Genomic DNA, 22,983 nt, shown 5'->3' with positions numbered 1-22,983 from the left:
CTCTTCGCTATAAGAGAAGCTGTGAAAAAAGTATTTCGTCTTTCTGACCCCTCTAGCGGAGACAGGCAAGGGAGAAGGGTGCTGGGAATGGGCGCTGAGCCAGCGCTGTCTTAAGCAGCTGCAGTTTAGATGTACCATGATTTATTTAACTGTTCGTTATTGTTCATCGTTTTAGTTGTTCCCGGTTTTTCATTATTATAGATATGCTTACGTCTAAAGTTTTACACATACTCACAATTACTGCTCTAGTACAAAATTCCTAGAAATAGAAATAAGGTCAGAGAATATAGAAAATGTAAAGGCTTTTAATGTCTTTTTTTTTTTTTTTAACCAAATTGCCATCCAGAAGGACTGTGCTAAGTTACACTCTGACCAACCACGTTTAAAAGGGCACATTTCCCTGGACTCTCAATAAAAGGTTTTTGTTTGTTGGTTTGTTCATCAGTAAGCTATTATCCTATGACCATTTAACAGATTTAACTTTGAGCTAGCGTGGACCAGATTCTAAAGTGCTCAGCAGCCTCTGGGAACCCAGAGCAGGGATGCTGAGAGCTTCAACCAGCCCCCACCCTTCTCCAGTGCTGCCTGGAGGTAGGGGTTTGCAGGGTGGCCTGTGCTCCCAGGCACAGGTGTGGGTCCTCATCTCGGCAGGCACCGCAGAGGACTCGTGAGGTCCCTGGTGAGCATAGACCTCACTCATCTGTCCTTTTTTTGGGAAGTTCTTTCTGCCACCATGAAGCCATCGTCTGTTGCCATGTTAGTCTTAACTCAGGGCTAGCCTGGCTTATTTGGAATTGAGGTGCACCCGGTATCTGGCCTCTTTCGAAACAGCCCTCCCTGTATCTTCACACATCACTCTTCCCTGAGGTACCTCAAGTAGGGTAGCCTCACAGGCCTATCTCATGATCTGTAACAGAGAGAGGGCTAAGAAAACAGTATCAGGAGATTTGGGGGGCGTTTTAATCATATTAAGCCGCTTTCGTGACACGCTGCAGGTTCCCGGGGAGGTGGTCAAAAGAGTAAATCATCCCTAGACGTCACTACCCTTTGAGATAGTTATTAACTAGTCAGGAGTTGGCCACTGTGTACAGTCCTACTCATTAAACGAGGAGCCATCCATGGATGAGAGAAGAATTCCTCTGGCCCAGTCATCTTTATGTACATAGTAGGTACATAGTATCAAATATTCATGAGTGTAGACATATATTCACGTGTGAACAAATTAGGGAATGATGAATCCAAGCAACACTCGTGCTCGGTGCAGGAACACAGGCCAGATCTCAGCACCACACCGTGACCCTCTAAAATAAGAAAAGGAAAATTCCAGAATTCTGGTTCCAGGAAGGAAATGATAAGGATCCTATTTTGGTGGTCGCTTTAGGACCTCACCTTGACCTCCGGAGAAGTGACACGTAAGACGTGAGAAGCGCTATCTTAAGGAAACGGAGTTCCGCGTGAGCTCTCCTTATGGGGCATGGTTTGGAGCTACTGTCGGTTATTACCACCACAAGGGAAGAGAAAGGAAGAGAAACTAAAATTTATGAAGCCCCTATTCCAAATCCAGCTAAAGCAGGATTGTGATGCCCTGGCCAGTCACTGCTGTTAAATGCCCACCTCGGGGCCTTTACCCAGATCCCTCACTTTTCCAGACTCTGGAATGCGACTTCGTAAGACATCCACAAAATAGATCCACTCACAACTTACTGTATTTAACTGTATTACTTAGAGTCTCCAACCGCCTCTCCCTACCGAATTACATTGTTACTGGTTCTATGTCAAAGACTTAAAAATTCTCCGTCAGAATTGCTTTACCAGCCTCTCACCAATAACTGTAACGATAGAGCTGGATTGGTTAGGTCCTGTGCGAGTGCCCCACTCAGGTTAGCTTTAACCTTCATGACGGTCCAGCAGCATAGCTACTTAGAAATCATTAGTAAAGTTGAACACGTTTCATATTTCATGTTTGTTAGCCATTTGTACTCCTTCCATGAGTGGTCTGTTCACAGCATCAGTGTTTTGGGTGCCCATGAGCCATACACATAGTGAGTGATGTCCGGAAGGCATTTCTATTTCATGATAAGAAACTGAGGCCTCGAGAGGCCACCTTTGCCCAGAGCCCAGATCATGAGAGGCGGGGCTGGAGCTGGGTCCTTTGGAGTCTTTTTGTGTGTGTACCATGCTGTCTGTTCACACAGCTAAACATGCCAGTATATTTCTTAGGAAATACACTGTAAGGCTCCCTATTTTTGGAGATGCAGTTAAAGTTTGCTTTCTTAATTCTCTATTTCTCCTACTTTCAGCAGGATCTTGGGAAACCCTAAGTCATTTTCCCTTTCTTAACCCCTTTCCCCCATGTACTAGGCAAAAATATGAAGGGGGTGCGTATCTAGGGTAATGTCTAGCTTGATCTTGGTTCCCTGGTCATGTGCGTTTTCTCCATTGCTACCAAACGTCCACTTTTTTCAAACCAAAATGCATTTTAGCATAGCTGCAGTATAGCAACAGTATTTTCTTTCATTTTATAATTACCTTAAGTGAATCTTCAAAACCTTCATATAGGGACATTTCTAGTATCTCATGTTCAGAATAAATTACATGGAGTATCAGGGATTTAGTTTTTTAAAAAAAAGTAACTTCCATTTAGTAATAAATAAATAAATAAATAAATAAATAAATAAACAAACCAACAAATAAATAAATAAATCTGGGGTCAGTACAAATCCATCCCAGAACCCTAGATAGATCTTCAGTAAAGGTGTGAATAGTGAGAATTTACTATCAGAATATCCAGATGTTTCTTAGACCACATCAATGACCTGTGGGTTCCCCAAACTCTACAGCCCAGACAGTTCACAAAAAAATACATTTATATGAGTAATAAATGTGGAAATAATGTTCTCCCTCACTAGTAATCAAAGAAATGTTTTTTAAAAGAACAACAACAAAAAGTTGGTTTTTATTAAATCAACACATTTTCTAAAATAATAACATTCCGTGTTGGTGAGAGTGTAGTGAAATAAGCACTCTTTCCTTCTGGAAGGAAAATAAAAGGTACAGTCTTTTTAGAAAACTGTTAAGCCTTAAAACATGCCATGCCCGTTGACATAGTAATTCCCTCCCCACAGGTAGTAGTATATTTAGACAAAAATTGAATGTTCATAGATGTTAAATCTAGCACTATCTAAATACCAAAAATGTCTAACTACCGGAGACTGATTTAATAAAGCATGGAAGGGGCGCCTGGGTGGTTCAGTGTGCCCCATTCTTGATTTCAGCTCAGGTCACAATCTCATGTTTCATGGATTCTAGCCCCACGTCAGGCTCTGGGCTGGTGGCACAGAGACTGCTTGGGATCCTCTCTCTCCCTCTCTCTCTCTCTCGCCCTCCTGTTTGTGCTCTCTCTCTCTCTCTCTCTCTCTCTCTCTCTCTCTCTCTCTCTCTCAAACAAACTTTAAAAAATCTTATAATAAAGCATGGAATATTGTGCTCCATTAAATATGATGTTTCCTAATACCCCTACCTATTCTTCCCAGTGTTCGTATATGATATTAAGTGAGCCCCTGGTCTCCACCCCACCCTTAAACCTGCTCCTGCTGTAGTTTCCTCCATCCTTCCAGGGCTGGGGCCAGAAACTGTGGGGTCACCTTTGACCTCTCTCTTTCACATCCCCCAGCTGGCGTGCTGCATTCTGTCTGTTCCACCTTCAGTAGGATTTGCCCTACTTTCCAGGCCTCTTGTAAAGCATGAACTGAGAAGGCTTGAGGAGAAAAGAAAGCAACCCTGATTCCCCCTTGAGTGGCTAAGGTTTTGATTCTTAAATCGAGGCCAGGTTTTTCTCCTTCTTGAATTATCTAACGATCTCTTTTTCCTAGAGCAGAAGCCGATGGGCCAAAATCCCCTCATTGAGAACATGACATCTAAAGTAGGATAGCAGGATTCAAAGCATTACTGCAATGAATAGAAAAATATGTGAGGAGAAAGTAATAGGATTTCACTGGTGGTAAGCCTACTTACTGAGAAATGTTGTGTGTTTTCAGTGAGCTACAAATATTGTATACCATGAAGGACCATCCAATTTAAAGGAGACCCTAAAGCGAAGTGTGCAGAAGCCTCCAATAACTTAGCTGCTGGGCTGTTGCCCTTAGGACAGGTGAGTAGACTCTGCCACAGGGGAAGAGACGCTGCAGTAGATTGTTGATGTCTGATGGTTCCCACGAAGTTGAGTCATAAACACCAAAAGTTTGTCCGGATCTCACATGTACAAATAGGTAGAATGGTTTTTGATAACTACGTAAGCCCAGAGTGGGAAGATGTTGAAGGGCTAATTTAATTTGCAAAAGGCCTCTTCATGTTTAGATTCCTAAGGAAGAGGTTTGCAGACTGAGGGCTTGGTTAAGTTATAAGTGTGATGATTTAGAAAAGTTGGAAAGTTGGGAACGGCCTGGAGTCCGTCAAAAGTATAGGATTTACCTCCTGGGGATAAATCATGTCCTGGGTAATAACCTTTACTTTGACCAAATTGTAACTTCTCTTTGGAACGCTGTGCCCTTTCTGAGAGAAAACAGCAGATGGCTGGAATCAGTCTTAGAGTTTACTTGTCTTTAGAACACAATGTAACATCATCCACGGAAGAATCATGCAGAAATTTAAGGTCTTTAAGGTTGTGGCTGGGGACTTGTGAGAAGTAGGTGAGAGGCCTCAGGAAATCTTTAGGGCATTTAACAGTCCAGGTAGATTGGTGAGTTTCCCAGAAGAAGGCAAACAAATGTTGACCCTTTCGACCTAACAGAACACTAAAGAAAGCAAAACATGTATCTGTAACTGTAAAATATGCACCCTCTGGAGGCACTGGAGATAAGAGTATTTGGTTCTGGTCAGGAGATGACTATTCTATTTATGGCCCCAAGGTCCTGAGTAAATCTATATCCCCACCCACTGGGTTTTTTGACTAAAGGGTAGGGGTGTTATAAGGACTGCTCAGAGTATGATGAGTGCTTTCTCTGTTAGGCTTTTGACTACTTTAGTCCTTCTTTAGCTTTAAGAGGGTATTGTGTAGGTTTGGGTAGAAATTCAGACAGGCTGTTCTGAACCTCAGTGGATTCAGCCCCAGTAACCCTGCAAACAATTGAATGTTTGAAACTTTGTCCCCTTTTTGTGCTAAAGCACTTCTCAATTTTGTTCATATTGAAGGTTCCCCAAATTGATCACTATAATTTTAAAGTATCCTTGATAAAATTGGGCCATCTAGAAAGATAAGTTCACAAATTTGAGTTACAGAGTAAATGTATATAAGAAGCAAGAACCTGGCCTACAGGGGTCCAGTCTTTAGATCGAGCAAACCCATAGTTTTGAGAATAGTCAGTCCAAAGAGTTGCTTGTGTACCTGTGTCCCCAAACCTAATGCCTGGGCCTTCCAGCTACAAACCCAACCAGCTTTGTGGTTCCAGAGGACAAAAAAACATGGCGAGATCTCTCCCAGAGCCATACTTTCATGGACAAAGCAAGAGAAGACTGAGGAAAGTTCTCATAGGGTTTTTAGTAATCACCCCAAACTGGAAACACTCAGATATCCTTCAGTGGGTGAATGGATAAGATGTGGCATATCCATACTTGTACCATTGTTTGGAATACTACTCAGCAACAAAAAGGGCTATTAATGTATGCAACAACTTGGATAGAACCCCAAAGGCATTATGCTGAGGGGAGAAAAGGCCAATCTCAAAAGGTTACTATATAATTCCATTTATATAACATTCTTAAAATTATAAAATTATAGTGATGGCAAACAGATCTGTGGTTGCCAGGGGTTAGAGTTGGGGACGAAGCATGGCTATAGAGGGGCCACACAAGGGAGTTTCCTTGAAGTTATAGAGCATTCTGTGTCCAAGTAGGGTGGTGATTACATGAATCTATACATGTGATAAAATTTCATAGACTGTACACCAAAAAGAAAAAGAAAGAAAGAAAGAAAGAAAGAAAGAAGAAAGAAAAAGAAAGAAAAAGTGCATGTAAAAGCTGATTAAATCCAAATAATGTCTATAGCTTCGTTAATAATGTACCAATGTCAACTTCCTGGCCTTCACAATTATTATGTAAGATGTTACTGGGGAAGCTGGATGAGGGTGCATGGGAATTCTTTGTCCTATTTTGCAACTGTGAGTCTAAAATTATTTCAAAATAAAGTGTTTCCAAAAATTTGGAGGGCACTGATTTCTGCAAGCAGCACTTGGGAATCTCTTCAATTTTTACTAGAAAAGATAATATAAAATAAAGCCTCAAGAATTACAAATTTAATGCAGTTTCTATTCACTGCAATTTCATTTGCTGCAATTTTGATTTGGAAATTATGCTCCGTTTTTTAACTATAGTATGGTTACAAGTATTTTTGTATCGTTACCAATATGTTATATACAAGGGAACAAAATTTCCTTGAGTTTCCCCCCGGACGTAATACCCCCTGACCTCTTTACGGAGCTTCTGGTTTGTAGCTCCTGTGTACCCTTCTAACCTCATCTCCGCCGGCACCCAGCATGCATTCTGGGTGAACTATTTGTAATCCTCGCCCTCTTCCCCCTAGTCTCCTCTCCTCTTAACTCTTGGCTCGATGACCTTCTCTTTCAAGACCGCATCAAACTATGCTTCCTCTACAAAGGCTTCCCTGACCCCAGAAGCAGGCTTGCTCCAACAGCATGCCCTTCCTGCCTGTGGGGTTCTAGCATAGTGTGGAGCCCTTTGGCTATTTGTTCACTGGCCTAGTTCCCACCCTATCCGTGAACGCCTTGAGGGCCCCGACTGGATCCCATTCCTTTGTAGAGGCCCTGTGCCTGGCTCCATGCCTGCAATATACCTCCATAAATGGTGGTAAGTAAGTGAGTGAATCTGAGGCTCTGGAAAGTCCTTAGTAATAATTTTGTGCATTCTACCCTGCCTTAATAGACCTTTCAACAAGATTTTCAACGAAACTGAAGATCAAAAGGGGTTCTGTTCTGATTAACTACAGGTAAACAGGACAGTAAATGAATACTTAAAACATATTCCAAACATTCAAATTAGTTAAGATTTTATTATACTTAAAGTCTTCCCCCATTCTTTCTTTCATTCATGACACAGGGTTGTGATAAGCTTTAGAAAAACCAAGAGGTTGTACTTGTGAGCCTCTGTGGACAGATACAATCTAGAATTTAAGAACAGGATATGGAGTCTGAAGGAGGATGTGTGGGATGTTGAGATTAGAGCACGAGCCTACACTGAATCTGTATATTGCTTCAACCTTTACTAAGAGTAGCGCGGTGTCCCCCACCTTGCAGTCGCTCGTTACTTCACCTGTGATATGGCAGCAGACATAAATGGCCTGGATGACAAACTCCTGATTTCCCCACTCAGCATCCATCTGGGCAGATGATCTGGGACTCTGTAACTGTCTTTGGGTCTAGCTTCTCTCTCCACCCTGCAGCAAGGTGACTCAGATGTTCATCATTTCTTCTTGCACAATCTAATGACCATTTCTCCATCAGAGGTCTGTCTGGTAACTTCATTCAACAGGGCCGATGACCTCCTCCTTGAAACTGGTGTCTCCCTTGGCTTAGACACATCACCTACCTCTCCTACTTCCTCTCTTGATCGAATCCCCTAACATTCCTCTAAGATTGAATCACTGGTCTCATGCTCATTTTAAAAAATAAAAGTGACAACAAACCTCTTTTCTGTGTCTCCACTTTCCCATTTTCTCTTCACTGCTTTCTGATACCCTGTCATCAAGGTGTTAGGTGCACCTTCCCCCAGCAATCATCTAACTGAGCCCACACTCATCCTTTGCGCTCTCTTGGAGCACTTAAAAGCCAAATGTACTTTCACTGGGTCGCACTTCCTCTGTTCTGGTTTGTGGGATCCCTTGTTGTTTTATGAATTACTCTTATTTCTTCAAACGAAGGCTCCTTAAGGACAAGACCCGTGTCTTAAAATGATCCTGTGTCCTCATGGTGCCTCACAAAGTGTTTAGCACCTTGTGTCAGTGGTCAGTAAATAGTTGGTGACTGAGATTAAGACAATGCTGCAGTAGCCAGGAAAAGGAAACGTAAAGAAGAAAACCTTTGAAATTTCTTTTCCCTTCTCCTAATGCTCAGGGGCCTAAATCATTAGATCAAATTATCACGCACCACACTGGGGCTGTGCAAGATCAAACAGCTCTTCTTGCCACAGTGTAGTGGTAAAGCAAGAGCATAGACTTCAGGTTCAAATGGAAGGGGTTCATGCTCTAGTCTTGCCAGTGATTGATCTTGAGCTTGAGCAAGGCACTTACTTGAACCCAGAGCCTTCATTTCCTCATATTCAAAACTGAGATAATAACTAAGGCTTTTCAGAGATGAAGGCTATCATCCAGAAGAGTATCATCTGTGGTGGGAATTTCAGGAACCATGGCAGACCAGGGGAGACGCTATTTGAAAGTAGGCACTGTACCCCGTCCAGCACATATCCCCACTGAGGCGGGGGGGGCCACTGTCTTCCTGCGGGGCAGGCAGCTAGAGTCTCGGGGACCTGAAGAATGACAGTCTGCATGAGAAGACAGAAGACCAAACACTGAAGCTTGTCAAGTTCTAGACATAACCAGGGTAGACTTTCTGGTGGAAAAGCTAGCAGATGAAATGAGCAGTCTGTCAAAAAGGCAAGGAAATAAAGCTGGAGAATTCTGAGAGGGGCTGGCTATGGGGCAGGAGGAGCTATGAGGGCAGAGGAGGGCTGAGCTTGGGATAGAGGGAAAGCAGGCTAAACAACCGGTCAGATCCACTTGTTCCAGAGGTAGGGAGAACATGCCACTTGGTCCAGTGACAACTGCAAGGCATACAGGCTGACAAAACATCGTTTTAAGGAAGATAAAGTGACACAGCTTGTATGTGCCCCCTGGGAGACACCTGCTTTTGAAGCGCGAAGGATCATTAAGGAAAATCAGGCACACCAGGGCTGCAGAAACCAATGTTCTCTTCTTAACATGTCACAGCAGCCGCTGCTGCCTCCTTCCCTGTCTGTCCTCAGGCTAGCCACAGATGGGCCAGCAACCCACCCCTGGCAGAGCAGGGCCGGGGGAGAGGGGCTGAACACAGCCTCCGGGGATATGGCAGCATTACCCGGACCAGCCTGGGGAAGCCTCTTTAAGAATTGAGATCGGGGGGGCGCCTGGGTGGCGCAGTCGGTTAAGCGTCCGACTTCAGCCAGGTCACGATCTCGCGGTCCGTGAGTTCGAGCCCCGCGTCAGGCTCTGGGCTGGTGGCTCGGAGCCTGGAGCCTGTTTCCGATTCTGTGTCTCCCTCTCTCTCTGCCCCTCCCCCGTTCATGCTCTGTCTCTCTCTGTCCCAAAAATAAATTAAAAAACGTTGAAAAAAAAAACTTAAAAAAAAAAAGAATTGAGATCGGGGCACCTGGGTGGCTCAGTCGGTTGAGCATCCGACTTCTTGATTTTGGCTCAGGTCATGATCTCAGGGTTGTGGGATCAAGCCCCGTGTCAGGCTCCGTGCTGAGTGTGGAACCCATTTAAGATTCTTTCTCTCTCTCTCTCTCTGCCCCTCTCCCCAACTCCCGCTTGCTTGCTTGCTCTCTCTTAAAAAAAATAAATAAATAAATAGAGTTGAGATCATTGTTCAGCAGGACATGTCCCAGACCCTGGAAGCTGGGACTTCTGTGGGGTTCAGGATCTTAGAGAACAGCCACAGCCACATGACCTAAAAGTGTTGTGAGAACAGAATCCTAGAGAAGCTCCAGTCCCCACCTGAACCAGTACCATCCAGATCCCTGTCCTGGATCTGCTGGATTGGGCGTATGCTGGTTCCCCACCAGCCCTGGAGCTGTTCCACCTGCCCCCTCTCTACCTTTGACGAATTCAACTGTGAGAGCTGAGCCTCCATATGAGTCAGGTCCCTGCTCAGCCGTGAGAAGAAGGTGATTGGCTGGGTCTGCCAGGGCTTTGTGACCCGCTGGCAGGACTCCTCCAGGCCCTCAGAACCCTTCATGCCTGCCTGCACATATTGCCTCCATGCAACCCCGGAATAACCTGGATGTGTGACCCAAGGGGACAAGGGGTAGCAATTTTGCAGATTTTCCAGACAGGTGACTTCAGCCCCCCTGGGCCTGGGCAGGAAAGGTTAACTCAATTGACAATGGGCATAGCCCCATGTCAGGAGCAGGAAACGTTTTGGCAGACTCCTCAGAGTTGTCCTCTGATCCCACAGCTTCTCTTCCAGTTCTCCTGACCGGTAGGATGAATCTACAAAGCCAAATATGTGGGAAATCTGGAGTTGGGGAGGGATTGTGGTCAGAGGCCCAGCTTCAGGAAGCCCAGATGGCTGTCCCCAGGCAGAAAGGGCAGAGCTCTGTAGTCTCTCTCTCCCTCCTGGACTGGTCTTCCTTGGTCTCGGAGACCTGAAGCTGGGTATGTGTTGAGCCCCTGCTTCTCAAACAAGTGCCCTTGGAGTCCCCGCTGTCTGCCCCAGTGGTGCTGACAAACACTTACTGAAAACTACGTGCTGGGCTCTGCTCAGCATTGTGTATGTGGTTCACTTAATCCTCATGAAAGCTTGATGGAGTGGGGACTGTCCCCATTTTATAGATGAGGAAACTGAGGCCCAAAGCCAAACTGCTAGGAAATGTTAGAGCCAGGATTTGAACGCAAGTGTTCTGACTGGAGCTCAGTATGCTTAACACAGCACCTTTTTGGAGGCTGCCGAAGGCTTGCCCAACACCCACTGCAGGACTGAAAGACCCGGTGTGTCTTTCATAGCCGTGCTGGCTGGAGGATAGAGTCCTGGGAACTGCAGGGGGTTCTTGTAGGGACCAAAGAACTGGGGGTTGGATGTCCCTGAATTAGCTTCAAGACACATTTGTAGAAGATAGATTTCCACTGAAGACCTGAAAACGAAAAGCCAAAATCAGATTTAGGCTCGTGATACTATTATTAAATATCAGAGTGTGAACTTTCAGAGTTCTGTAGACTTATTTATGATTTAGGAACATAAATACTTAGAGCTAATGTAGTCCTGGGTATCTGGGAAGGAACTGGATGATTTCTAGAAACTCTGCTGACTATGGGATGTTGAGATGTAGTCATTTTGAAGTCACTAGGCTACAGAGTGACCAGCGGCTCTGCCTCTCTGGACGAGACCTGTGGCCACCTTTCCCATCTCCAGTAAACGCACCGTGAACCTTATAGTCCTAGCACGGGAAATGATTTAGCAAAACCATCAGCTTAAACCTCCTCAACTTGTCTTTCCCATGACTCCAGACCTGTAGCAGGAGTCATGGCTCTGAAGAGCAGGCTTTTCCCGAGGCCGCATTTTCAGTCTGGTCCCGGAATGGGGTTTACAGCTGGCTCAGACGGTGACATGCCACAACCCCATCAGGGGCCGTTTCTCCTGATATTCACCATGTGCCAAAGATGATGGTAGAAACCCAGGGACAGGGAAGACCTCGCTGTGGTAGCCTTTGAAACAGAGCCTGACCCCTTGTGGGGGTGGCTACCATTGTCTCAGAAGAGAGAAAGCAGCTCTTGGTAACAGGTGTGTTAACTTCAAGAGTTTTCTCAGACTGTTTCTCCGCTTTAATTGGAGGCAGTTGGACCACGAAGGGCCAGATGCTTGGATAAATGCTCTATATATCTTTGCCCCCAGAAGCTGATCTGGTTTGAGTCTAGGTCTGAGTTAACACCCAATACAAAACGTCATCCGAAGGTGTACCAATTGATGAGTTTAATGTGTAGCTTTGAGGAACAGAGAGGTTGGTGTGGTTCAGTCCAGAATCTTAGACCCAGCGTTCCAGGCCACTCCAGCTGGTCCAGCTCTCAGAGGACGTCTGGGTCAGGAATGAGCACTCCATTCCCCACCGCCCCCTCCCCACCCCCCGTGCCCTGACACCACGAGCTTTTGACAAAACCAGGCTTTTTCTTTGAGGGCCCAGATCCAAGTTGGGGGCTCTCTTTTTCTAAATTGAGCTAGGGAGAGGAGGATTTGGGGATGGGGGAAATGTTTGAGGAGGTTTTAGCTCAGGACCTGGGTGCCACCTGCTGGTCATAGCTTAGTCTTATTTACGGTGTCAAATCTAGGAAAGGAAAATGAAATCCTGCCCTCCCTACCAGGATGGGGGATAAGGGAGCTAGGAAGCCACTTCTTTGGGACCCTCTAGCAAGTGTGACAGAAAATCCTTGCAGAGACCCCTGGGTACCTTAGATGAGTCCTCTTGAGCTAAAATGGACCCTGACCAAGGCAGAGAGTGGCCAGTCCTGAGTGGAAATAATGGCTCTGTTCCTAGTATCAGCCTCCCACCTACACTCACCCCACTCTCCCACCCCACTCCACCACACCCCACCCTCTTTCCCAAAAGCCCCACAGGAGGCAACAACATGATTGTTGGCCCTCAAGGAGACATTTTTTCCAACTTCCTTCTTACAGGCCCCATTGCCACTTTGGGGACCCTAGATTCAGAAATGATCAAAGGTGTGGAGAATGCCCTCCCATCATCAGGCACAGACCGAGCTGGGGATTTCTGGCCAAGCTGAGAAGACTTTGGCATTTTTCAAGTACCTGTATAGCTCTTGGTGGCTCTTGGAGCCCTGATAGCAAGCTCTTTGGTTGTATCCTGGAAGGAAAACTAGACATTTCTCCCATGTATCAAGGAGGAAGATGGCTAACACTTTCCCCCGCAAGGGAGGTGGCAAAACATCCCAACATCCCAGCGTACGCCATTGCAGTGTAGGCTAGTCAGTCCCAGCCAAGCCCCTGTATCAGATGAGGATCAGACCCACCTGAGGGTGTGTGTGTATGTGTGTGTGTGTGCATAATATATGTAATATTTGTGTGTATATATGTATGTGTGTGTAACTGCATACAGTTGACTCCTGAACAATACAGGTTTGAACTGTGCAGGACCACATATACGTAGATTTTTTTTTTGATACATACAGTGGGCTATACTGTAAGTGTATTTTCTTTTCCTTGTGATTTTAATAACATTTTCTTTTCTCCAGCTTACTTTATTATAAGAGTACAGTATATAAAACATACACAAAATATGTGTTGATCAACTGTTTATGTTATCAAGAAGACTTTTGGTCAACGGTAAACTATTAATAGTTAAGTTTTGGAGAGAGTCAAAAGTTCTACACAGATTTTCAACTGTGGAGGGGGGGTCAGAGCCCCTAACCCATGTACTGCTCAAGGGCCGACTGTATATATACTCTACATGTTATATATTATATATAAATATGTATTAATAAATTGTATACATAGTATGTTATATGTAGTTATATATGTAACATATATAATATAGTTATATACAATACATATATAGTTACACACACACACACACACACACACACACACACACACACACGATGCACTTGGGCTTTACTCCGGCCTACTGAATGTCTCTGAAGGAGAATCCGATGTACTCTTCTAGTAAAGAATGTGAACTATCACCTGTTCAGTCCTATGGAACCCAAAGAAAGCTGGAAGTCTCTTGAATTAGTTCTGGAGGACTAATTTTGACCTAGACCAATGCCTCTGCTTTTTATTCAATAATCAGCCCTTGAAACTCATACACTAAACAGGAAAAAAAAAAAAAAAATCCCTAGAGTGGCTCAGGAATCCCCAGGGCCAACCTAAGACCCCTTCCCCCATTATCTCCTAGATCCAGCCCTGACCAGCCTAGACCCCCTGAGGCAGACACCTCCTACAGAACGCAGAGCCACAAACCTCCCCCTCCCCACCCCTCCCATCACCCTGCCTCAGGGGCCTGGGGGAAGAAATAATTCCCCTAGCTCAAGCTAGTGGAAGGCCAGTATCCACAATAGCTTGTCTCCTCCCGCACTGAACTCCTGGAGGCCTCTGCAACCCCCCTGGAGGCCTGGAAGGGTCTGACCACTCAGATGGGGTCCTTTCAAGCCCATTTCTTTCTAACTCTGCCCGCCCTCTCCTTCCTGACTTCCTGTCACAACAGTAGGTGACACTACGCTTTGGGGCATTTGGTTATATTATTCTCCTGTGAGTTTTCCCAGTAAGACTATAAACTCCCTCAACTCAGGAGCAAGTCTTTTCTATTTCTCACAATCCCTAACTAAAGAGTCATCAAAATAAAATGCACTTTCCTTGATCCTACCCATTCTGCCTCTTTGTCAAGTTTGGTGTCCATCCATTCCCCATTCCCACTAGCTTACTGATAGGTGAGTTTCCTAGGAACTCAGAAGCACTCTCCTAAATCCAGTCTCTGCAATTATTGTTCATGGAGAATTGGTCTGGAACCCACAAGTGAATGAAACAGGCTGGCCATGGAGGAACTTACATCTAGGTGGAAGGGACAGGCATAGAAGTGATTTCAGGAGAATTGACAAATGCTGTGAATGAGCATGCTCATCGTGCTATAGAAACAGAGAGGGGCAGGGCAGGGGTTCAGAGACAATGTCCTGGAGGAGATGATGCCCAAGCTGAGTCCTAAAGGTTGAGTGGGGGTAGAGGGTCCAGGCCAGAGGTGATGAAAGATGATTCAGAAAGAGGAGAGGCCATGAGGAGGCATCACTCAGTCATTCAACAATTTTGCTGAATACCTTGCCTGTGACTGGCCTGAAAACCCCACCCCTGGCTTTAAGGCCTTTACTGACAAGGGGGGCAGGCATTTAGACAAGTCTTGTGGTTCGAGCAAGGGTCAGAAGGGCAAAGGCACTGGGCTCAAAACCACTGTGTAAGAGGAGACCCAAGTGCAGTCAAAATTACCCTCAGAAATCTCTGGAATTCCCAGCTTCTGAGTCCTTAGGAGCTCCCAAGACAATGCAAGACAATACAATAATTTTTGTTTCTGTTGGCTTTTTGGCCTGCCGGACCTCCCTTTCCCAGGGCAGTGAAGGGCAAAACAAGAAGGTTTCTCTCTCGATTTTTCTCAAAAATGCCATTGAAGTTGAGTGTGCATCTAGTGAAGTTCCATTATGTATACTTGGGGTGGAAGCCATGAGGGAGCAGAGCCCAGTGGATGCCACCCAAGCCTCCTCTCTAAAGCAGCTTCTCCAATCTGCTCCTGCAGACCCTTTGGGCATCTTGGTCAGGAGCAGATCCTGACTCAGTAGGTTGGGGTGCGGCTCCAGGATTGCAATTTCTAGCAAGCCGAAGCCCAGACAGCACCACTGCTGCTCCTGCAGGGACCATGGTTTGAAAACCATGGGAGCAGAGAACGAGTGGACTTTGGGGTGGGGGCAGCATTCCAGACAGGGTGAGTAGGCAGCTGCCGGAGGCTCCCAACTCGGGGAGCAAAGTGAGAGACAGGGCTGGAGAAGTGGGGCCCAGTTAGGAGTTTGATAAGTGGTGGGGAGGGTCACACAGTAAGGGCAGGTGCCTGCTGGGGGGAGGAGGGAGGAAGGGAAGTGGTCTGGGCATATTTTTCCTTCACAGAGACATTTTATGTATTAAACCTAGAGAAATATTCTTCAGTCCGAAGTAAGCTCTCTCTTAGTTCTCAAAATACCCTGTCCTTTTGTCTGTCTTCTGTTTCTCCACTTCTGATAAAGACCTAGTTACAAGGTATACTGTGTGCTTAACTGTGCAAGTCGGTGACACTTGGCTGACCGTGGCTAGGGGGAGGATAAGGAGGAGCTCATATCCGCTGGCCAGAAGGGGGCGCCTCTGCCCAGCTGCAGCCATTGGTTGCTGTGCAGGAACAAAGGCCCAGCGCTGCCAAAAGCCAGAAACCTCAAGTTGTTTGTGTGAAACATCCCAACGTTAAAATATTGGGCACTAATTCAAAAATGCTTCCAATGCTGGGAGTGCTGAACAGCTCAAGTCTATAAGGCAAATTCAGCCAATGGGGATCTCGTTCATGACTGCGACGGAGAGTGGTGTGGTTTGGGCTACTTTTACATGGATTCTGATCGGAGCAGTATCAGGGGTGGGCCAGGAAAGACTGGAGGCTGGGGGGGCCTTTAGGAGACTACTGCTGGCCTTGGCCTGAGAGAGCGCATACATAGCCCCCAGGCAGCAGGAGACTAGTCTGAGCAGGGCACACTGGAAAGGACTTGATGGATGACTGGATATGAGTGTGAGGGGGCGTAGGCTATGTAGGATAACCCCAGGTTTCTAACGTGCGTGATTGGGTGACTGGTGGTGACGGTCGCTGGGATAATGAGTATAACAGGAGACGCATGTATTGAGGGGAGGTTCTAGACAAGCAGAGTTTAGGTGCCTGTGGGTCAGCCAGCAGGCCACCGGCCACAGAAATACGGGGTTTCAAGTCAAAGGAGAGGACAAGATTGGTCAGCTTTCTAAAACACAAATCTGGTCAGGTTACTGCCGCTTAAAATCCTCTAATGGCTTCCCGTTGTCTGAACAGAAAGTCCAGACTCCTCCTCGTGGGAAACAAAGCCCTTTGCAATCTGTCCCTGCCAACCTCACTGTACCACACCCCAACACAAAAACCTGCTCCCCAGGCCTGCTGAACAACTCAGAGTCCCAGAATAAGCCATGCCTTTGTTCTCGCTGGTCCTTGGGCCTGCGGTACCCTTCTACCCCATCCCTTTGCATGTTTGGAAAATTCCTGGTCCTTCCAGACTCCAGCATCTCTGCTCCGAAGCCTTCGCTGACCTTGTCACGCAGAAGAGATCACTCCCACCTTTGTGTCGTCTCTTAACTTCGTGTGTGCCGCTTTCACTGCCCTGCCACTCCCTTCTGTGAGGGTTTGCCTGTCTGTAAACTCCTTGGAGGCAGAGACCACATCTTATCACCAGTTTCTTAGCACATGTCTGGTGTATAGTAGGCACTCGTTAAATGCCTGAAGAGGGAAATGCCTGAAGGGTTTTCCAGGAGGGAAAACCGCAAGGCCGGTCTGGAGGAAGGTGCTTTTCACTCGCCCAGGACTGTCCAGCTCCTTCTGTCCTTACAGTCAAGGAATAGCACGAGGCCCCTGGATGCTGACCTTGCCTCTCGTCTTTCTTTGCAGCTGGGGTATGGCCGTCAATGTGTACTCCACGTCCGTGACCAGTGAAAATCTGAGTCGCCATGATATGCTGGCATGGGTCAATGACTCCCTGCACCTCAACTATACCAAGATAGAACAGCTCTGTTCAGGTAGGAGCCTGGGTGTGGGGGGAGTGGGCCCTGCTGGAGGGAAGGGGAGAGAGAGAGAGGGAGGCAGAAGGGCCACAGCAGAGAACAGAGTCAGAAATTAGGATTGAGGAGGAGAGCAGCAGAGCCCTAAACTAGTCACAGTCGTGGCGGTAAAGGAAATGAGGGTCTCGTGGAATGGGAAGAGTCCGAAGCGAAGAGCAGGAGAGGCTCGGGGAGGGGCTGCGGGAGGGCAGGGGCCGTGGGGTATCAAGAGCCAGGACGGGCAGCGAAGCCAGCGGCCCACAGCATGAGGTCTAATCTGGCCACGCTGGGCCTGAAGCTCAGCTCTTCTTGCAGCGCAGTCCTGGGCAAGTCGCTAGGTCTCAGTTTCCCCATGCACAAGATGGAGAGAACATGCCTGTCAAACTAGGGCTGCTGTTGGGATTAAATGACACGTATGCAGTGTTTGACGTGACCGTATCAATCTGTCGTAGTTGCTCTTATTCTGGGAAAGCCGGGGGGGGGGGGTGGGATTCCGGCCACATCTGTCCCACCCGTAGGACTGACCCTGCCAGGACAAGGAGAGAGGAGACTGGGTAGTTTGGGGGAGCAGCCCAGGCAGGGGACCCCCTCAGGCAGCTGTGCTTCTCCCCAGGGGCAGCCTATTGCCAGTTCATGGACATGCTCTTCCCCGGCTGTGTGCACTTGAGGAAGGTGAAGTTCCAGGCCAAACTAGAGCACGAATACATCCACAACTTCAAGGTGCTGCAAGCAGCTTTCAAGAAGATGGGTGTTGACAAAGTAGGTGCCTGCGCTCCGGGGGGCCCTGAGGAGCTGTGTGACCCTGGGGAAGAAGATGACCCGCCAGCCGGGGCAGCAGGGGCTGCTGGGGTCATTCCAGCTCTCACGCCTCTCTCCACCCCCCTGCTCTCCGGAGGGAATGTTCCCCCAGCTCAAGGCATGGTGGAAAAACCCCCACACTTGATATCCTATCCTGCCGACATTCCTTCCCCTTCCTTCTCTCTGGACCCTGTCTGTCTCAGCAGCTGGGGCTCAGTGCGCCGCTCCTACTAAGGTCCTTCTCTGTAGGGCCTGAGGAAAGTCTCTTGGCTCACTCTACTGCCTCAGTGGCCCCCAGCCCCTGGTTCCGGCACCCCCACCCCACAGGCACACGGCGGCAGCACCGAGGGCCGCAGCCGGCTCCTCCCGTGCCTGGAGGAGAGGGCCGTCTCTGGCTCCCAGGCCCGGCCACAGCGTCCCGGCTCCCGGTGCCGAGGGAGGGGCCCCGTGGAGAAGGTGGAAGACGCCGCAGCCCAGGAGCTGGCTTTCCTGAGAGCAGTGGACCCTCTCACAGAGGAAGGCAGCCCTGCGGCAGCAGGTGGCTAAAGTTCTCTGCTTGTGTGGTCTGTTTCAGATAATTCCCGTAGAGAAATTAGTGAAAGGAAAATTCCAAGATAATTTTGAGTTTATTCAGTGGTTTAAGAAATTCTTTGACGCAAACTATGACGGAAAGGATTACAACCCTCTGCTGGCGCGGCAGGGCCAGGACGTAGCGCCCCCTCCTAACCCAGGTGATCAGATCTTCAACAAATCCAAGAAACTCATTGGCACAGCAGGTAACGTGCCCGAGCTGGGGGAGGGAGCGTGGGGGGCCGGACCGGCATGGCTCCGCAGCCAGGAGCGCCCCCTGGGCCGCCGGCCCGGCCCTGCCAGCCTAGAGGAGACTGTTATCACGGAGTTCAGATGACACCGCCTGCTGCCCGCCCAGACCAGGGAGAATCACAGTAGGGAGGACAGGGCTGGAAAGAGGGCCGCAAACAGAGAGCCACCGGCACCAGCCACGGGGGCAGTGGTGCTGGGAGGCCCAGGGCACTGGCTTTGTGCCTTGAGATGACGGGGCGGCATGTGGCGCGGTTCGTCTGTCCAGGTCCATCCAGGCCAGGGGCCTGGTGCCAGCACCACACACCCTTCTTGCCCCCTGCCCACTGGACGCCCCCCGGGGACAGGAGTCTGCCAAGCTTCCCCCATTGGGATCCGATCTTCCCCTATTCCAAAGGCCCACAGCCCTGAGTCCTCAAGAGATGACCTTTTGAAAGGAGGCTTTTTCTGGGTTCAAGAGGAAAAGGGAGAGAAGCAATAGGGCGTTTGGGGGGTGAGAGGGTTGGGGAAAGGAAGAGAAAGGAGCAGCCCCAGCATCTGAACCCGTCATAGCAGAGCCACTCCTCTGTTTGCGCTGCTGCCCCGCCTGGGCCTGCCCCCCCCCCCCCCTTCACCTGCTTGCTTTCTGTTAGAAGCAGCCAGCTCTGTCTAGGGAGCGGCCATAGCTAGAAGACAAGTGGCCTCAGCATGTCGGGCTTGTGGGGGAGGAGCCGGGGTCCCGGAGTCAGGCCCAGCAGACAGCACAGAGCCCATCCTGAGGCAGGGATGCTGGGAGGGGCAGGGACCCTGAGACTGAGTTTATCCCCGGGGAGGGTGGGGCTTCTGTCGGGAAAGACCCAGCAAGTGCCAGACTTGAGACCCTGCACCAGCTGCTTTTCCTCAGACTCTGGCTGACAGTACAAGAGGGCCCAACCCTCCCAGCCCCACTTCCCAAATCCTCCTTCCTGGTTGCCCTCACTTCTCCCTCAGGCCAGCTCCCCCCCCTCCCCACACCTCATACCTTCTTTGCTTCCCTATAGTCCCTGCTCTCCCAGGCTTGCCAAAGAGCTGCCCGGCTGCTGTGGTGTCAGTGTGGCCATGGCTTGAGGTCTAGATGTCGATGCCCCTCCCGAGTGGGAGAGGAGGGGAGGGCAAGAGTGCCTGCCTTTCGCATGGGCCTGCCCCCGCAGTCATCACACCAGGCTGTCTCAGGCCCCACGAGCCGTGGGCTCACATGGCCCCATCCGACCTTTCTCCTCTGGGCAGTTCCACAGAGGACGTCCCCCACAGGCCCCAAAAACATGCAGACCTCTGGCCGGCTGAGCAATGTGGCCCCACCCTGCATCCTCCGGAAGAACCCCCCATCAGCCCGGAATGGCGGCCATGAGACCGATGCCCAGATTCTCGAACTCAATCAGCAGGTGAGTAGGGTGGGCGAGGGTCACTGAGAGAGCCCTCAACAAAAGCCAGGACCTTGGGTGGGAAGGGGAGTCTGGGGCAGGGGCCTCTGGCCTGAACACCGCCTTGTCCCCAAGCAGCTATTGGATTTGAAGCTGACGGTGGATGGGCTGGAGAAGGAGCGTGACTTCTACTTCAGCAAACTTCGAGACATCGAGCTCATCTGCCAGGAACACGAAAGTGAGAACAGCCCTGTTATCTCAGGCATCATAGGCATTCTCTATGCCACCGAGGTGAGCTCTGCCTTCACTCGCTCATGTCCCAGGCCCACTGGGCCCTCCCCATCCTGCCCCCTGCAGACCACAAGGGGTAGCACCCCGAGGGGCCTAGGGGAACAGGGTGGGGAGAGCCCACTGAAGTCAGAGCCCAGGGTCACACAGAGATCAGCAGGGGAGGTGGGACTGGCTCCCAGCAGAAGTCTCCCCCTCTGCCTGGCCTGCCTGGCTCACCACTTCCCTCTCCCTTCCCACCCTCCAGGAAGGATTTGCACCCCCCGAGGACGATGAGATTGAGGAACACCAACAGGAAGACCAAGACGAGTACTGAGGGCGGCCCCAGCCCTGGCTGACTGCACGGCTGCCGTGCCTCCCCGCCCTGCTCCTGCCCCACATTATAATCCTTTCCTTACAGCCGGTCGGCGCCGGGTGCTTTGTGTCAGTGCCGCAGCACTGGGGAGTCAGGCAAGGAGCGAGGCTTGTGGGGACGGGGCAGGTGAGCAGGCAGAGGCCCGGTGGGCGCTGGGCGAGGCCTCTGTCCACCCCTCCACCCCTATTTATTTCCGTTGTCTCTACGCTGTGTCGGCCAACACTTCCCAGGGTGGCGCTGCCGCCGCCGCCCCAGCCAGCCGCCCGCTCCCCTGACAGCCAGCAGCTGTATATTTGACAAAGTCATTGGTATATTTTTACTTACTGGATTTTCCTTGCACTTTACCTGTTCTTTTCCCAGGGCTGACAGCACGGGGCTCCGGGGCAGTGTGCCTGGCTTGGCATCCCTACCCCATTGCTGGGAGCCTTGGCAGGACTCACCCGTTCTTATTTATTTTGTCTTCTGACTTCCCAGTAGTTGAGGGGAAGGCTGATGTCGGGAGAGGGATAAGGGGACCGAGTGGGGGGTGCCTGAGGCCCCGGTGGTCAGGGAGAGGCGGGGGGAGCACGTGAGGGATGAAAATGACCTCCTGGCACCAGGCTCACCCACCCTCGGCCCCCTGCCCCCAGCACCGAAGCCCAGCACTGCCCCCAGGCCCCCAGCCACCCCTTCTGCAGCTTGGTTCATACCACACAGATTCTGCCTGGACCTTCCTGTTCGTCTGCCTCCCATCTGCCCTCCTCCCCGACCTCTGCCCCCTCGGGCCACCCAGACTGCATATGTGTTCACTTTTATTTAAATAAACTTGTGTGGTAAAAGTCCATGCCCTGTCTCCCTCAAGCGAGCCACGGCCTGGGTCTCAATGTTTTTCTCCTCCCGAGCACTCCCCTCTCCAGAGGTGCCGGCCATGGAGCACTGCAGCCCTGCCATCCTCTGTCAGGCCTAGAAACTGCCATGGCGCTTGGCCTCAGAGGCCAGCTCTGACCTAGTCCCCATCTCTCAACACTGGTGCCAGGGCTCTAAGGGAAGGAATTCACGGAGGCCCCAAAGCCCCAATCCCCGTGAAGGAACAAAGTTTGGGGCCATGGCTGTGACGATGGGCAACCCAGTAAAGTGGCTGGGGGTGGGGGCAGTAACTGGGGGCGGGCTGGGGGCCCGGCCAAGGGTTGCTTTGGTTCAGTCTCCTTTGGGCCAGTCAGGGCGCATATTGTTATATACCTCACAACTGTGATCCAGCTGGGGACAAGGTATTATGTGACAGAGAGAGCTGAGTGGGTTACAAAGAGCAAGCAGCTGAGTGCTGAAGCCTAGGACAGCAGTGCCCGAGTGGTTCCTTCTTCGAACAAGCTCTGAGGAACCAGGAGTCAGGAAGCCTCACGTCATCCACACAGCCCTACATTCCTGGTGCGTGCCCCGGCAAAGGGCCATCGTAACCAATGGCCCGGAAGCCGACCAGGGACCGAGGGCCCTGAAATGAATGTGGGAACCAGGCCCAATCAAACAAAGTCATCTCATTTACTGATGAAGGGACCAAGGCCTGCTTGTGACATGACTTGCTCAAGGTGGTCAAAATCTAGATTAGACTTCAGACCTCCTGACGCACGATTCGGCGCTCATCCCCAAAGACCACGGAGGTGTGACCTCCAGAGTGTTCTGTGGCTGCAGGCTAGTCGTCCTTGTAGGTGTTTCCTCGTCATCCTGAATTATGATCAAACTGGAACTGTTTCTCCTGTGACCCTGCTCCCTGAGCCTCTGCCAGACCACTGCCATTTCTCTAATGACTCCAGATAGAAGCCTTAGAGAAGCAGTTCATTCCTGGTCATTCCTCATTCGCTTCACCTCCTCCTTTTGACTCCCACCCCCACATAGATACTTCTAGCCCTATTCTACTTCTGTTTTTCTCCTCCCAGCAAGTTCCTTGCCTGCTTTTATTGATCGTTATGACTTTTAATTCCCTTGCCTAACTTCAAAGGGCTTTCCCTCCATTATTCCAGGTAGACACTGTAAGAGGTAGGGGTGCCCGGGTGGCTCAGTTGGTTAAGCATCCGACTTCAGCTTAGGTCTTGATCTTGCAGTTTGTGAGTTCGAGCCCCACGTCGGGCTCTGTGCTGACAGCTCAGAGCCTGGAGCCTGCTTCGGATTCTGTGTCTCCCTCTCTCTACCCCTTACCCGCTCATACTGTCTCTCTGTGTCTCTCTCTAAAATAAATAAACATAAAAAAAAAAAAAAAAAAAGAGGT

General features: G+C 49.5%; 1 protein-coding gene across 4 annotated transcripts in view; it reads left to right on the top strand.

The window, feature by feature from the left end:
- Positions 1–21,565, top strand: part of MAPRE3 (microtubule associated protein RP/EB family member 3) — a 53,893-nt gene extending 32,328 nt beyond the window's left edge. The window contains exons 2-8 of one of the 4 annotated variants that reach the window (XM_053891056.1): positions 4,038–4,150; positions 16,957–17,084; positions 17,719–17,864; positions 18,478–18,679; positions 19,968–20,122; positions 20,240–20,392; positions 20,637–21,565. In XM_053891056.1, coding sequence (XP_053747031.1) covers positions 16,964–17,084; positions 17,719–17,864; positions 18,478–18,679; positions 19,968–20,122; positions 20,240–20,392; positions 20,637–20,705 — 846 coding nt within the window. In that variant the 5' untranslated portion in view covers positions 4,038–4,150; positions 16,957–16,963 and the 3' untranslated portion in view covers positions 20,706–21,565. Of the gene's footprint in view, positions 1–4,037; positions 4,151–10,080; positions 10,099–16,956; positions 17,085–17,718; positions 17,865–18,477; positions 18,680–19,967; positions 20,123–20,239; positions 20,393–20,636 lie in introns of those variants that run through there. The other 3 variants (XM_019449735.2, XM_019449709.2, XM_019449719.2) reach the window with 3 other exon arrangements.
- The last annotated feature ends 1,418 nt before the right edge of the window (positions 21,566–22,983 follow it).

The sequence above is a fragment of the Panthera pardus genome, unplaced genomic scaffold (assembly GCF_024362965.1).
Source record: "Panthera pardus isolate Hobbes unplaced genomic scaffold, ASM2436296v1 HiC_scaffold_26, whole genome shotgun sequence".
Classification (NCBI taxonomy): Eukaryota; Metazoa; Chordata; class Mammalia; order Carnivora; family Felidae; genus Panthera; species Panthera pardus.
The sequence above is the reverse complement of the archived record's forward strand: the minus strand, read 5'-3'. Positions and strand labels throughout refer to the sequence as shown.